Here is a 17,209-nt window from a genome sequence, read left to right as displayed (position 1 = left end):
AGTGCTACTATCTTCCCACACAATATAGGTATGGGATCAGTTATCGGGAAACCATTTAAACAGAAAGCTCCAAATTACGGAATAGCAGTCTCCCATAGACTACATTTTATATACATAATCCACATTTTTAAAAAATTGTTTCCTTTTTCTCTGTAATAATAAAACAGTTTGCAGTATATTGGTTGGGCGGCGCACTCCAGAGCCCTCTTAGAACAGAATCATTTGTTTTCAATTCAGCATTAAAACAGATCTCCTTTATTCACCCATCTTGGTACACAAAATAACACAGCGCTCAGACCTCATGGTGCTGTGTTATTTGGTGTACCAAGACGTGTGAATAAAGGAAATCTGTTTTAATGCTGAATTGAAAACAAGCGATTCTGTTCTAAGAGGGCTCTGGAGCACGATGCCCAATCAATATACTGCAAGCTGTGGATACGTTTTTCTTGGTGACGGACTCAGGGCGGCAGCACCTGGGTCACTACACAACCTGGGTAAGATTTTACGTAAGGATAACCTGTTGATGTTAAGGGGAGTCTATACCGCTCCAGTTTTATAGCGTGGGGTCCGGGGCCGAGTTTTGAACGGTGAGAGAGTGTCAATTTAAAACATATACCAGGAACTGTGGCTATAATTTATTAATGGAGAAATCCCTAATATAGCGCTAGGATTTGTGTTTATAATAATAAAACAGTACCTTGTACTTGATCAAAACTAAGATATAATTAATCCTTACTGGAAGCAAAAGCAGCATATTGGATTTATTTAATGTTTATATGATTTTCTAGTAGACTTGATCCAAATTACAGAAAGATCTGTTATCTGGAAAACCCCAGGTCCCGAGCATTCTGGATAGCAGGTCCCATACCTGTACTGTAGTAAATACTATTAACACAGCAATGTCAGGACAAAGCGTGCTGCAGCTAATAAGCCAGATACTTGAATATACACATACAAAGGGGATAACCAACCAGTTGCTTTCCAACTGTATCCAATTCATTTCCCAATACCCCACAAAAGGTACAGAGAAAAATAAAAAGGTAACAGATTGGATGTCCCTATTTTATACAGATGACAGAAAGGTTTGAGTTTATTTAGTATAGTTTGCCATCATACCCTTCAGTGAAGCTGTTCTTGGTCTGCCTTTTGTAGCCTGTTTTCCTCTACCTTTTGCCATTAACAAATCAACATTACGTTCTCCATTATGCCCTAAACTTCCAACCAGATGTTCCGGTATTCCTCTATAGCCAATCTTTGAATTCAGCTGCTCTTCAGAATCACTCAGATCACTTAAATCACTATTGGTGCTTGAATCAGAATCTTGCTTTGATGTCCTACTTCGTTCATCTAGGGTAAATCTGTTCACAGATTCAAAAGCTGCTTTGTTTTCTTGAGGGTAATCTGAGGAGCAGTGGACACCAGGCTGGAGCCTACTAGAGAGTGCTGTAAAGGTTCGTAATAACGGATTGTCTATCTGTCCAGATCCAATTGTGGGTTTATCCTCGGTAGGGCTAGATGACAATGTAGGCATTTCAATCGGCTGACTTAAGCTGTTTGCTGGTGAACTGGAACGACCATTTCCAAGAAAGGTAGAACTCTGTAGAGTTTCACTGATCAAAGAACCTGGAGAAACTGGCAATCTTTTTGGAGATTCCACAGAAAGAAACAAAGACTTCTTCAAAGAGCTTGAGTCATCTATCTTTCGCGGTTCTGTCCAAGCAGAAGGGAGTGCACTGGAAAAGGAGCTTTGAGGTGTTTGGGAAGCAAAGCCAAACGGTGATGTATCTTTTTTTTCTGAAAAAGCCAAGAATGGATTTGAAGGTTCTTCCCTTGATAGTTTTGGGGGCTGAAGAAACAGATTTTCATGAGTCTCTGCAGGTCGCGCACTTACAACTTTCCCAGGGAACGCAGGTGTTAGTTTTGGCATGGATTCGGAAAACGACATCTTTGAATTTGTTTTACTTTCCAATGTGACTGGGGGCTTAAGTTTTCCAAAACCAGAAACAAGGCCCTCCTTATTTTGCTTTGGAAGTTCTCTGTTAGGTTGTTCTTCTGTAGCACTCGTAGCGCTCTCTGATATGGAAGTAAAGTAGTTACCTGGGGAGACATTTTGTGACATACACTGAAAAAATAGATTTTTGGATAAATCTGTTTCCTTGGGAGTCTCCTGAAGACTATTTCCGCCAAACTGAAACCCAACAGCTTTGTTTTCTTGAAGTGTACCATTAGATTGGCTTTTATCATTCCCAAATGTTGGCTGTGAGAGAGATGGGCCAAATCCACTCTTGTTTAACAGTGATTTTCTGAGGTTCTGAAAGAATTAAAAAATAACTAAATGGATTGGGGAAAAATTAAACACACTATTATGCAGCCTTAAACTTTCTTTTCTTTTACAGAAAAATAATTAATGGCAGTATAATGCAAGTCCAATTTTGCTAGTCCCTTTTAATACTGAACATATATCCTTATCGCTTTTAATGCCTTCCTCATCTGGGGCAATGAAGAAGAGTTGAAGAGACCAGCTGAGGGGGATGGGAGCATGTACCACTATACCATCAACAATCACTGAACTGTAACAACACTTTTACTAGTGTTTAATGTGGCCTTGTGTCATACGCTTTGCGACCCCCAATTTGTTTTATTCATTCAATTAAATGTGCCGCCAACATTTTACACTATTTTCCCCTCAATTTGTACAATTTGGGGGGGGGGGGTTATTCAGCATTTGATTATTTTAGGTTGGCTTTTTTTGTTTTAGCAAATAAACTCAAGAACGAAGTTACGAATTCTGTTTATCCATATAAACTGTATTGTTTCTCCAATGCATATGCGACTCCTCTTTGGAAAGCTGTGACCATAATGGAGTTTTACCTATTCTGCTTAGTTCTCTATATTATTTGAGCTTGACATGCCTGCATTTACTGGTGTCTTTTTATGCCTGGGACGTGTAAACATAAGCCTGTGACGCATGGAAGAAATATACCTCAAGTTTAGAGGGTAAAATAAAAAGCTTAAGTAAGACATGCATACGAACTAATTTATTGAAAGACCCCTTATTTGGAAAACCCCAGATTCCAAGCAATCCAGGTAATACAACCTCAGTAACCATATGGGATAACACTACATTCAAAAAAATATATATATGGGGTAAAATAACTTAGGTGCCTTGATCCGTTAATTATTATAACATTCTGCAGTCTTCAATTAATCATGTTGTAAAGATAGTTTCTATAAATAATTAAAATGCAAACCTCTCCAATGGACCAGTTTGGCTTCTTTTCTTCTCCAGTCAAAGCAGAGAGACTAGTATCAGAGATTCGTACTGTGGTAGGAGTAGGAGTAGTACCACTTGAAGTTATACTCTCCGAGTTGCCAACACTTTCAGCAGACAATATACCTTTAGCCATTCCAGAGAAAGTTGGAAAAGCTAATGATGTTCCATCATTCACAGGCTGATCTTGAACCACTAATGTGCGTCCATTCTCTTTGGTGTAGGTTGCAAATCGGATATTGCGATTAATTTGAGGAACAAAGTGTAACATTTGCTTAGACCTTGAATCGGGTGAAGCTTCTCCAGTGCTGCTCGCTTTCCAACTCCCTCGATTAGCTTCACTGCCATCATTTCCATTACTGTCCACATCTTTCTTATCTCCTTTCTGCTTTTTTCCAGCAGAATCATTTTCAGCGTCCGAAGGCAATTTCCTTCTGCGAGCATCTGTATTCTCCTTCTTTTTCTTTGATTTACTTACTTTACCTACTTTTGTAGCCTCCTTTCAAAAAGAAAATGGAAACTAATTTAGAAAACAAAATGAACAAATTGATTCAAATCCATGTGGTGGTTTTAATAAAGACAGTACTTAAAACTTCATAATAATTTCTTTATTAGGACAGTGGCTCACAGTTTTCCCCACTGATGTAGAAAACAATTGTCGGAGAAAAGGCCAATCTTTTCCAGTGTGCCATTTTTTGAGCGAGTACTGACAGTAATGGCATCTGCCTGTCAGCAGCCACATGGGGCAGAATTTGGAGCGAAAATGCTTAGTTTTACAAAACCTACACCCCATGTACACGTGGATGGGCCTTTGCCAAAGCAGAGAGGAAGAAATTAGCCTAGTCTTCACTGGCAGTTGTACATCAGTGAAGAAAATGCTGTGTGAACAACTGACCTAAGAAAGAAATTGTCATGTTAATGAAAACACTATGGGGGTTATTTATTTCAATCCAAATGTTAGAATCTCAAAAAATATTTTATATTTCACTATAAAACTGTAGAGGAAACTGTAGAAGAAACTTTAGAGGGAAAAAAAATCTAATTTATGCTGCAAAAAGTCAGAATCTGAAAATCCACCATCTCAGAGGTATCGATCTCAATTTGACGTTTTCATGGTCTGCACTGTGTTTAGCTCGAAAATTGGTCTTTTTCTGGGTTTTCGGGCAAAAACTAAAAAAAATTAAAAATTTAGCAATTTGGGGGAAAAAGAACAAACATTTTGGAAAATTTGGGGAAAAAAAAAAAAAAAAAAAAAAAAAGAGTGATTTGGGTTTTGGCTCAATTTTATCTAGTTTTTTTTCTAACATTAAATGAGCTAAAATCGGCATGGGAGTTTGGTCATGTTTTATTTAAAAAAAAAATAAAAAATACATGACATAAATTTGGGTTTTAGTAAATAACCCCCTATGTGTGCCACTGGCCCAAGAAATAAATTGACATGATAATGAAAACACTGTGTGTGCCAATGGCCTAAGAAATAAAATTAAAATGCTGTGTGTGCCACAGGTCTTAAATTCCTCATTAACACACAATATTTCCTCAGTTAAAGGTAATGTACATTTTTATGCAAAACCCTTTTTATAAAATGTCACTTAAACCTTTAGAGACCCATTCTGGCAGTGATCTTTAACTGCACGCTATGCACAAGACATGGTGCAGCTTGTAGATTAACAGTCAAAGTTCACAGGTTAAAGGTGGCCAGGTGGTAGATTTTATTGATCAAGGGTGTAGTCAGGATTGCCATAATAAATGGTGTCCCATACACCTGTTTGGCCACACCCCAGCCTATCCTGAAAACACTCAAAACTGCACAACTTTCAAAGGAAGTCAGATAAATTTTCTGTTTTCTATTTTCTGAAGTGGCGGAAGGAAGGGGGAGCTGTGAGGTGTGGGATACGTCCCCGCAGTAAAGGTACTGCTATGATGTGCTGGCCAGCTTAGGTCTGAGGGAGCTGAATGATAGACCCCTCATCCTATCTGTATTGCGTGGTCCTCAGTGCCAGGCCTCTATATCCACCATCCAGACCCTCTGTTTCCTGTGGGCAGCAGGCTTGTCTGATGGGCTCCTTCAGCCTTTTTTGGGCTGTGAGTATTGGCCCCGGTGGTGTTCCCTCGTAGGGGGCCACCCGCCAGGATGCAAGGGTTCCACCTGCTCCTGGGTTGCCCCTGTCGCCAATATGGTGTCAAATTTTCTAATAAACTTCTCTCAGAGAGAGGCTGTCCATCCTCCCGGTAGCAAGGACACTTAAAAAACTGAGTGGAATAAGCATAGCGTGTGGGTTTAAGCTGGACTCGAGGCACGCCCCTTTTGAATAATTATAAAGTGTCCTGCCTCCTGGAGGATGGCGCTTAACCTCTACGGTCCGCGTGTCCCCCAGAGAAAAATGTTTTACCCTTCCCACCACTAATTTGCATATGCAAATTAGGATCGGGATTCATTTCGGTATTCGGCCGCGAAGGATTTGGGAATTCGGCCGAATCCAAAATAGTGGATTTGGTGCATCCCTAAACATTATACAAAGAATTTGATTATTTCATATATACACAGCCTTGATGGACTTTGCGCAAACTTTGTATATTGCTATTCAAACCCAAAAACACGTTAAAGGATTACCTCAGGTTGTATTAACGCGTCATCAGTAAGCACCACATGTATTAATTTTGGATCGATAGACTTGATCTCGTTGCTCTGCAAGTAGAAAAGGGAATATATTTTAAATAAGGTATTCATTAAAAATCAGGGCTGTGTACAGGAAATAGCACAAGAAAAGAGATCTGAATTGAACATTTATTTTGGCATCACAGTCTATTTTTGCAATCAACTGCAGCAAGGGTTAAATAGTTCGATATTAGAACAATTTGGCCACACACCTTGATGGACAAACAGCAATGATCTGACCCATAAGCCAGAAAGTTCTGACCTCTGAAGACGCTGTTTGAGTTAGAAGTGTTTGAGTTAGATCAGCATCTCAGTGTAGATGGGGCAAAAAACCACAAACCACAAATGAGACAGTTTGGCTGTATACATTTTCTGTGCCTGTAGGGCCAGCTTTAGGATACATTGAGCCCATAATCTGGTTCAAAATTTAAATAAACCAAGTTTGCAAATTATAAGAATAGCAATAAGAACATTTCCATCAAAGTTTAAGGGTTAAGTTGATACAATAACCAAAATACAGTCTATGTAAGTTTTACAAAAAATCCAAAAAGCAATATTTCCCACATCTAAGCGGTCAAACAAATATTAAAATTCTGCACAGAGGATGTCTGTATTCTTTATATAATTTAAAAAACATTCCATATTGGGGGGGTGAAATCATTCAGTTTTTTTATGAATATGCGATGTTGCAAAAAGCGATTATTTTTAAACCAGCAATATGTTTTAGTCTTATCCAGCTTAAGTTGCACACTGAACCACATGGCTGGTGTTATTTTACATTTTAGGATTTATAGTGTTAAATTACACTTCAGCTTGAAAAAAGTTGAATATCCAGCAGAAACAGAAACAGTTTTGCAAAATGGATATTTTTTTGTTTAGGAACACACAGTAGACTGATGAAAGACAATTGGTGATTGTTTGCGGAGTCAGTAAACTGGGGCAAATTTGCCCAATGTCAAAAAATAAACTCACAGCATTCTAGCTTTGGCACTGACTGACAGTTGTTTGCCTTTGGTAAAATCCAGAGATTGCAAATATGTGCTTACCCTCTGTATTTCCACATCACTTGTATTAGTTTATTTGTTTGTTTAATTCTACCTCTCGCCTCATACTTGTTTTTATAATGAATTGTTTTTCAAGCAAATCAATCAGATTGCTGTTTCTGCACTCGGCACATTATCGTTCAATTAATTAAATTAAAATTTTTTATTACTTTTCACAGACCTCGTCAAGTGTTATAATCCCCATATTAAAAATAATCTAGACAAACAATGCCCTTTACAGAGGTGCAATAAATTATGTCAGCTTGGGCAAGCCCTATTAGAAAACATGTGATAAAAATAATTACAGCATATCAGAAGTAATCCTGATATCTCTGGTACAGTCACTGGTAATCTGGCTCATCAAGTAAGTTTATTTGCAGATGATGTTACATTGCTAATAACTAAACCTCCCAAACTTGTACAATCTACTCACAACATTTGGAAAGCTCGCAGGCCTTCAGGTCAACCATGCCAAGACCAAAGCCCTTAAAATAAACTTACCTAAAGAAACAGAGAAATTACTGACCGTTAACTTTGAATTCCAATGGCAACCAACCTTGATATCAATACATGGTGTAGATCCCCAGAGCAATTATATCGTTATAATTACCCTCAACTATTCAAGACACTTAATTAACTATTGGAGGACTGGGGTAAATATCTCCTGGATAGGACGGATCTGGGCGATTAAGATGACCTTCATTTCTAAATTACTGTACTATTTTAGGACCCTTCCAGTACTAATCAATAAGGCAGACCTTAGACTATTTGAAACAAAGTTACTCTCTTTTGTTTGGGGTGGAAAGCCCAATCGTACAACCCTCTATAGATCCCGAAACAATGGAGGATTGGGCTTTCCTCACCTTTACACCTACTACTTAGCAGCTCAACTTTTAGCAATACATTCACTACTATTAATACCCCTCTATGGACTCATTTAAAATGTACTATTAATACGATATTGCTCGAAGCTGGGTATAAAGTGCTTTTCGGGTGGTATTTAACCCAGGCCAGAATAGTGAAATTAGTAGGGATGCACCGAATCCAGTTCAGGATTCGGCCTTTTTCAGCAGGATTCGGCCAAATCCTTCTGGCCAGCCGAAACGAATCCTAATTTGCATATGCAAATTAAGGGCGGTGAGGTAAATCGCGTGACTTTTTATCAGAAAACAAGGAAGTAAAAAATGTTTTCCCTTTCCCATCCCTAATTTGCATATGCAAATTAGGGTTCGGATTCGGTATTCGGCCAAATCTTTGGCAAAGGATTCGGGGGTTCGGCCGAATCCAAAATAGTGGATTAGGTGCATCCCTAGAAATTAGCCCCAACAGCTCCGGGTAACATTTTTTCAAGGCTGTACTGAACTAGGCAGAATGGGACACACATGGTGGTCTTGCCCCAGGCAATTAGATTCGGGACTCGAGTATAGAACTTACTATTATCAGTATTGCATGTGAATTTGAGGAAAAACCAATATGAAGTACTACTGGGAGCAATACCAGATATGCTAACCAGGGCTCAGATACAAGTCAATTTCATCTTATTTGCAGCAAGACAAACCCTGACCAAATCCTGGAAGCAGAAGATTTCCTTAAAGTGGACCTGTCACCCAGACACACAAATCTGTATAATAAAAGTCCTTTTCAAATTAAACATGAAATCCAATTTCTATTTTTTATTTAAGTATTCATAGCTGTTGTAAGCTCATTTAAAAATCTCAGCTATCAATCAAATATTGTCTGCCCCGCCTCTATGCCATGGGCATAGAGGCGGGGCAGACAATTACTTTCAATTTCAATTCAGCACTTCCTACATGTCACTGCTCTCCACACATTCAGCCATTCTCTTCACCATTTAATTGTGTAGCCAGTACATGGGGATGGACATCAGGTTACACATTATGTTGCACAAACAAGATTCTGAGATGATACAAGGCTTGTCTTAATAACAGTGTCCACAAAATGGCTCCCGTCTGCTTGTTATATTTATGAATTCCCAGATTGAAGGAAAACAAGATACAAATAATGTATATAGTGTAATTAAAGTTCATTTTGCTGGACTAATGTGATAAAATAGGATTTTGAATATTTTTTTTTGGGTGACGGGTCCCCTTTAAAGTGAAAGTGAAATTAGATTGGATATTCGTCAATGAAAAGCTTCCTAGTATAACCCTAGACACACGTGCTTAGTTTGGCAACCTTGGTTGGAATATAGGTATGGAGACACACTACCAGCTAATCATTTGTCGCTATAGATTTTAGAAAAAGGTAGGCTATTATTTACACATAGCATAGGCAACTTGGTTTTCTTGGTTTTTTTTTCTTCTTCTTTTCGTTTTTTGTATTCCTTATAAGTGATCTGATAATTGTATAACTTTTGGCATTATTGTTAAACTCTGGATATGCTTTTAAATAACTATTGACCACTGATCTATAGCAGATCTTAAATTTTCATGATATCTGTATGATTCACTCATGTTATCATATAATATACCAGCGTGTATTATAAAAGATGGAAAACCAATAAAAATTTGAGAAAGAAAAATAATTACAGCATGGAAAACAAATTGTTAAGTCGGAAATGATCAGAACTGTAGTTTCGACTCAGTACTGTACAAGTTACCAATCGTAAATCATCCTCAAGATATCAACCACACTGTACAAACCAATTTAAAGCTGTGCGAATGGGCAAAAAATTAAATGATATGTGAGGGGCATAACCTAGCTCTGTTTATTCTTCTTTAAAACAGAAAAAAAAATCAATTTCACACAATGAATTTTAGAATCTGTGGCTGTCCATCTTACAAATTGTCAACAGTTAGTTTGCATGGGCATGAAAAAAGTATATTGAGCTGATTCTTAAAAATCAAAGACTTAAAATTGACTTCAAAGCATACCTCATTCATTGAAACATTTATCATACGTGTAATAAGATCCTGATGGGTCACAACTCCGCAAGACCATGGCATCTCTGTATCCGGCTGATAAACTTTAACTTCTTGACCTTGAATACTGCAAACACCTACAAAAAAATTGCCATTAATTGTCAAGACCAGCTTTGCACAAATACTGATTTTAGCTGTAATCACAATTATATATACACTTAAAAAAACATTGAAATCTGTATTGGAAAGTTGTTTACATTTTCTTTTACAGTTGTACTATTTGTAATTTCCTATAGGGTTTAAATGCCGCGAATGATTGCAACCCCCACCCCCCCATTTTATAGACTTTTTTTTTTTTTTTTTAAGTGTCTAAAGTGTCTAAAGAATTGATTGTTTCCCTGCCCAGCAATTAGGGACTGACAATCCCTATCCACAGGAGTAAGTCAAGGGGGAATTTCTCTGCATACAGTCAGGTTTCTTATTAAAACAGTGCACATTTTTTAATTAAAGTATATTGGAGATGGGTTTCTTTCTCATTACAGAAAGTAAAAATGGGATTTTATTTTTTTTGCCTTTACTTGCCCTTTAAACATTGTGCTTTTAGTGTGAGACAAAATATAGAGGAACAGTTACATAAAAGGATAAATGTTCCATTAACGAGAGTACATATACCTTTTAAAATGAGATCTTGTGTTTTCCTTGAATTGAGCACAGAAGTCACTGCATCCTTTAACAACGGCTGCTCTTTCAAAACCATTTTATGACTGTCTACTCCCATCTGCTGCAATTAAAACAGAAATGTAAGATAAATTGCTGCACAGGACAATAACATATCACATTAAAATTAATCTCCCAACAAGAGAGCAACACATTTGCAATACCTGATAAAGTTTCAGAGAGCTGGCATCTTGTAGGAAATGTAGGGCTTCTTCCAAAAGAAATTCTATTGGCATTAATCCCCCCAAGCCCAACTTATCCACCAGTGGAGTATAGGTCTGTTGATAATAACAATAACCATTATTATAATGGTAAACAGAAGCAAATTATAAACATTTTAGTTTATCATTTATAAAAAATAGCAAGAATTTAAAAGTACCTTCGGCTATTAATGAATAAAAATCTGCTTTTTTCTTTAATTAAAACCGTGTTTTGTTAAACTTTTCTAGGAAAAAGTAGGAAACGGGTAGTACAAATACAAATAATCTAACTAAATGTTTTCGGTTTAGAAGAAAAGAATTCTAGTTATTAAGATCTTAAACACAGGTGTATCCAAAAGGCCTCAGGGCAAAACATTTACTGCACCATGTCAAATTTAAAAATGAAATAAAAAAAAACCAAAAAAAAAAAAACCTTATGCTGTAGAAAAATGGATTTCAGTAAAGGATTCTGCAGGAGAGCTATTAACTGATGCATTTTGTAAAGAAAAGGTTTTGCCATAACAGAATCCCTTCAAAATAAAAAAAATAAAAAATAAGAGTGGTATTTAAAGCACCATTTTCAATTTTTTTTTTGAAGATTACAAAATATGAAGAAAATGCATACAGCCAATATAATTAATTTTTTAACAGCACAACTTGTTGGTCAGTTTTCCAACTGTGACTGAGAAGAAAAAGGACTGTTCTGATGTTGCTTTAGGTAAGGCATGAAAAGCATCATAGCGGTTGCCATATCTTCCTGAGCAAAGCAATATCAGAATAGTTACTTTTTGTGAAACGTTCTGCCAACTGGATCACAGTTGGTAAACTCAAACCTCCCAACATTTTTTAAATAGAAAGAGGGACAAAAAGATTTGGCAGCTTATGAAAGTTTGAATACATTTCTGTGGTTTTTATGTGTTATTACAGTTTTGCAAATTTCCATTCAAGCTGTGAGTCAAAGTTCTCCCAAGAGACCTGCTTATCTTTTATTACAAAAGTTACAAAAGTATCTAGGCATCTATTCTGGGCTCTCTGCCAAAAGCCAATTAAGTTAGAAACGTAACTTTTTCTGGCTGTTCAGTGCAGGAGATCAAAGAGAAAATAGAGACTTATTTTGTTACAAAATTCATTATATTAGGGGAATACATTTTTCATTTCTTGGAATGAATGTAACTTGCAACAGAATAGCATTCTAAGCAAATGTACATTGACATTTTAAAGGTGTACGTTTTCTTTAAGTGCAGCAGAGATTTCAATATGGATTTACTGCAGACCGCATATTAAAAAACGCTTTATGCATTTTTTAAAAAATATTTACTTCGCTTTCCATCTCTTATAAGATGCTTGCAGTTTCATCTTGCTCAAATGTTCTGCTTCTCTGACCACTACCCTTCCTTTGCCTTTATTTGAATGGAAACAATTGCAATCTGTGTCATAAGAAGGGCAATGCATACATTACAAATTTATGTCGATAAACTTTTAAATGGGTTTAAAAATTCAAGTAACAATGTGAGGTAGAACAGCAAGCCAACGTCAGTAATCATTGGGCCCCCATACTACAATGCAAGTTAGTAGAGCTCTCCACCAGGGGGCCGCAACTATCTCATTGGTACCCTGGGCCCACTGGGCTATGGCCCTGCCAACAAGCAAAATGGGGCTCCAGTAAATAATAAATGCCCCATGCATACACCCTTTATGTCAAAACCCAACCCACAATCCACATAGGCCCTCCCCCTGGAAAATCTTCCCGTTTGCAACCTGCACCTTCCAATCTCTCTAGGCCCCCAATGTCACGGGTCCCCTGACTGGTGTAGCCATTGTAGCCCTGATAGTAGTCCTGGTATGGAGATTGTATTTTGGCTCAAACATTTTTGCTGTGACCAGAAACAGTAGTACCACGGAGAACTAACATAATCATAGAGTCACCATACTGTCAAATGGTTTACAAAATTGTGCTTAGGATCTCATAAAAAAAAAAAAAAAAAAGAGGAATAGATTTTTAAATTTAGTTAGAATATAACTTACTAAAGCCGGCCAATGAGTAGGACAGACTTTCGTTCCTTGAATAATCATCGGCTCTTTTCTTGGAGACCAAACCAGATGTCCTTCTATCAGGATAACCAAAACATCCTCCCCGTGAACCTGCACCCATGAGTTTGGCTTGTAACTTTTCTCATCAAACTCCACATAGACCTGTTGAGACATTAAAATGCACTTCACATGCTTGTACCTTTAATTACTATTATTTACTTGTGGTCGTGTATGCAAACCGATGTCTCCCCTTCACTTTGTTTTTTACATAAAAAAGTCAAGGAAAATAAAGCTTAAAATATATTTTCTTTTCTTCTTCCTTAAAACCAAGAACTACAGTGGCTTTTGAAAGTTTTTAGAGTCCCTGCCTTATTTAAAGAACAGAAATCAGATTATCTGATATCTAAATCTGATCTGAACAATGCAGATTTGTGGAAGATTTTGAGGACTTTGAGGAAAAGCAGTTATCGATCCTCATCAGACCACAAAAAGTAACAGGTAACACTGCTGCCTTTCTACAGCTTGATAAGTCGGAAGGCTATTGGAAAAATGTTATGTGGATGGATGAGACCAAAAATCTAACATTTTGGCTTGAACTAAAAGTGTTGTAAGTTTGTGAAAGGCAAACACTGCATTACAGCAAAATAACGTTAATGTTTTGGAATGGCCAAGGAGTCAAAGGTGTGAGCCTAATCCTGCAGAAATGCTGGGGAAGAACTGGAGTGGGCAGTTCATGCTCCTCAAGTGAGGCAAACCAGTTACTGAAAGCAAAGGTTCACATACTCAAATTTGTCAGTGTCACATTTTCCTCAATATATTACAGGTATGGGACCAGTTATTCAGAATGCTCGGGACCTGGGGGTTTCTGGATAACGGATCTTTCTGTAATTTGGATCTTGATACCGCAAGTCTACTAGAAAATCATGTAAACATTAAACAAACCCAATAGGCTAGTTTTGCTTCCAATAAGTATTATTTATATCTTAATCTGGATCAAGTATTAAGTACTGTTTTATTACATAGAAAAAGGAAATTTTTACAAATTTGTATTATTCAGATAAAATGGATCCCATACCTGTAAGAGTGTTTAGTTTTTACTCAATTTATTCTCATTATCTTGTTTTAGGACAGATCATGTCATTGGTCATTTCATTAGGGTTCACAAAACGCCAACCACCACTGGATATTTTTAATGCCTACAATTTTACCAAACACTACAGATATGGGACCTGTTATCCAAAATGATCAGGACCTGAGGTTTTCCAGATAAGGGATCTTTATGTAATTTGGATCTTCATACCTTACATCTGCTAAAAAATTATTTGAACAATAAATAAACCGAATAGGCTGGTTTTGCTTCCAGGAATAATTATATCTCAATTTGGATCAAGTACAAAGTACTGTTTTATTATTAGAAAAAAAAAGGAAATCTTTTTAAAAATGTGGATTATCTGTATAAAATGTAGTCTATGGGAGACAGCCTTCCAGTAATTCAGTTTTTTTGTATAATGGATCACATATCTATATATCTATCTATCTATCTATCTATCTATATATATATATATCTCTCTCTATCTCTATCTCTATATATATATCTATATATATATATATATATATATAATGCACTGAATCCAGGATTCGATTTGGGATTCGGCCAGGATTCAGGCTTTCAGCAGGATTCGGCTGAATCCTTCTGCCTGTCCGAAACGAGTTCAAATTTGCATATGCAAATTAGAGGTGGGTAGGGAAGTCACGTGACTTTTTGTCACAAAACAAGGAAGTAAAAATGCTTTTCCCTTCCCACCCCTAATTTGTATATGCTAAAATTCAAATATATAACCAGCAAGAACAATCCGCACTCTCAGATCTTAGATAAAAAATAAAAAAATGTATTGTAAAATGGGAGACTAACGTTTCGGCCTCCTCCGAGGCCTTTTTTATCTAAGACCTGAGAGTGCGGATCGTTCTTGCAGGATATATATATTATATTTTTATTTATATACTTATGTAAACAGTACAATAAACGAATAGAAGAAACCAATAGTTGTGATTAAGTGTAAATGCATTAAAGAAACAAGCATGAAGGAAGTCTCTGCCCTGTAGAGTTTACTGTCTAAGTTGAGCAATAAGGGGCAAAAAGTAGTCTTGCATTTGTGTGTTCACTCAGACGTAATGCTGTATTTTATGTGTAATTTTTTTTTAATAAAAGGGGAACGGCTTTGATTAAATGTTTGTACACACAGAAATGAAGAATTTGTTCAGATAATAAATGTACTGTGGCATAGCATTAATAATGTTTGAGGGCACAAAAAGTGATGGTAGAGCAGTTTTATTTAAGACATTCACAAATACGTCAACCGCCATGATGGGTTTTCGTGTGTCTTAGCCACACCCCTGTTACAGTCACATGCCACTGGCCACACCCCAGGTTCTGCTGAAAGTTCACTTTTAAGCCTTTTTGGTTGTGAGGGCAATACATACAGCTACAAGTGGAAGTCTGTAATATTCGGTAGAGACACATGTGCACTCATAAGTAAAAGTATTTAATCAGTGTCACCAATAATAACAGTGAGTGCACATAAATAAGGGCTCTTGGCATGTAAGAAGAGGAAGAAAAGGTGGAATCTATTTTTATAGAACTAAAAGAAAGAACATGTCAGCAATAGGCTCGGGAAGCGCCAGCACAGCAGCTTTGTTGTTCCGCACCATAACAAACTTTCTCTTGTTTAAAGCCTCGAAGGCTCCGCCCCCATAGTCTATAGGTAACTTTAATGAAGTCTGTCATCCAAGGAACAACAGGCACGAAGCTTATTAAAGGCACAAGAGTGTGTCTGTCTGGATTAAAACTCCCACTATTCTCCGACACAAGTGTAAATGAACAAGTGCAGACTGAGTGCCCCTCACGCCATGGAAGTTTGACAAGTGAGCAGAGACAGAGAGGGGAGCATGGGGAATGGCGCCTGTCAGCACAGAGGGGGGTTGCAGGCGGGCGGATAGGGCACTGTGTGCCAGTCAGTAAGAGGAAGGATTGCCAGCCAAATATTGCGATAGGCCAGACACTGCTCCACCGAAGCCCGTGCCCGAGTGTTGCGCGGCTCCAGGAGCAAGCCAATATCTCACAGCAGGGTAGCGGGTGAGTGACAGTCACCCCCGCCATAAACCCATGCATGGTACTTACCGCAAGCTCTTCGGGCACCGCTCCTTTCAGGCCCCGCACTGTCCCGCCCTGCCAGGCCCGCTTCCCCAGCGGAGTGGACGGATCAGTTGCTGCCCCTTCCCGCCCGGAGGCCGATTCGTCAAATAGAAACCGAAGCCTCTTCCCCACTGGGGAAACCGGGACCGCCATTGGACGTCCGAGACACTGAGCAAGATCAACAAACGCTCGGATAAAGGCCTCGGAAGCACCCGGGGTCTACGCGTTACACAACAACGCCGCCGTGCGGCAGGGAGCACATTCCGAGGAGCCGGCAGCGCCCCGTGCGGATAGGAGTAGCGCTGCAATGTCGGAAAACGAACGTAGCGCCCCTTGTGGAGTGGAGTGTACATGACACCGGTGGAACGGACACTCCCCCTTCTAAATAGAAGCAAAGGATATATATTTCTGCGATACACTAACGAACGCGTTACGAGTTATAATAAAACCCGTTGCCTACAGCGCCCCTTGTGGTTTTCAGTATGTTATAACATGCGCTTCCCCATAGCAGGCCTAGCCAATAGCCACCGGGTGTGCCGCTCCTCCCTAAGCTCAACCCACCTCACAAGAAAATGGCTGCCTTGCTGGAAGCCTATAGTTGCCCATGGAAATTCAATCAGAAAAGGAGTCAAGGAAGACTGAGAGACGGGTTTAATCCTACAAGTTTCTTTATTACAGCTCGTATTCTGTTTGCCCAGTGGTAAAGCAGTGAAATCTATGTAGAACATTCATATTTATGGCTAGAAGAAAAATGGCCTCTGGGTTCCAAACATGGCAGCCATACACTATTGACAAATACTCAATTGCAATGATGTAACTAGATATTAATGGGCCCCAAAGCAAATTATTTTTCAGGCCCCCAAAATGTCTGGAGGTTGACCTGTTTTTACCAATATTTATATAACTTCTATATAAATTATATATATATATCTCCGTAGCTTCTTCTGTAGTTCCGCCTCTGCTCAATTGGTCAACACTGTAACATAAGGGCCTCATGGGGCCCCTATATACCTCCGTAGCTTCTTCTGTAGTTACAATTGGTCAACATTGTAATCTAACATCTGCTCCAATCATTTTCTTAACCAGGCCCTACAGCACAACACAGTTCCCTTTTGTTCCATTGTGTGCACCATTGTATTTTTTATGTCCTTTTTGTTGTAGGGTTTTGATATTAAAACTCACAAATTAAGAATATTAACTAGTAGCATGTCTG

At 38.2% G+C, this 17,209-nt stretch overlaps 1 protein-coding gene across 2 annotated transcripts in view; it reads right to left on the bottom strand.

Annotated features, from left to right (window-relative positions):
* The window catches only part of kdm3b.L (lysine (K)-specific demethylase 3B L homeolog), a 40,330-nt gene extending 23,934 nt beyond the window's left edge, over positions 1 to 16,396 (bottom strand). The window contains exons 1-8 of one of the 2 annotated variants that reach the window (XM_018252290.2): positions 15,982 to 16,396; positions 12,798 to 12,965; positions 10,737 to 10,850; positions 10,528 to 10,636; positions 9,868 to 9,992; positions 5,886 to 5,960; positions 3,252 to 3,770; positions 1,117 to 2,311 (exon numbers count right to left, since the gene is read on the bottom strand). In XM_018252290.2, the coding sequence (XP_018107779.1) occupies positions 1,117 to 2,311; positions 3,252 to 3,770; positions 5,886 to 5,960; positions 9,868 to 9,992; positions 10,528 to 10,636; positions 10,737 to 10,850; positions 12,798 to 12,965; positions 15,982 to 16,149 (2,473 nt within the window). In that variant the 5' untranslated portion in view covers positions 16,150 to 16,396. The remainder of the gene's footprint in view (positions 1 to 1,116; positions 2,312 to 3,251; positions 3,771 to 5,885; positions 5,961 to 9,867; positions 9,993 to 10,527; positions 10,637 to 10,736; positions 10,851 to 12,797; positions 12,966 to 15,981) is intronic. The other variant, XM_018252289.2, reaches the window with a different exon arrangement.
* Positions 16,397 to 17,209: the final 813 nt, after the last annotated feature.

Source organism: Xenopus laevis, chromosome 3L (genome assembly GCF_017654675.1).
Source record: "Xenopus laevis strain J_2021 chromosome 3L, Xenopus_laevis_v10.1, whole genome shotgun sequence".
NCBI classification, from domain to species: domain Eukaryota; kingdom Metazoa; phylum Chordata; class Amphibia; order Anura; family Pipidae; genus Xenopus; species Xenopus laevis.
The sequence above is the reverse complement of the archived record's forward strand: the minus strand, read 5'-3'. Positions and strand labels throughout refer to the sequence as shown.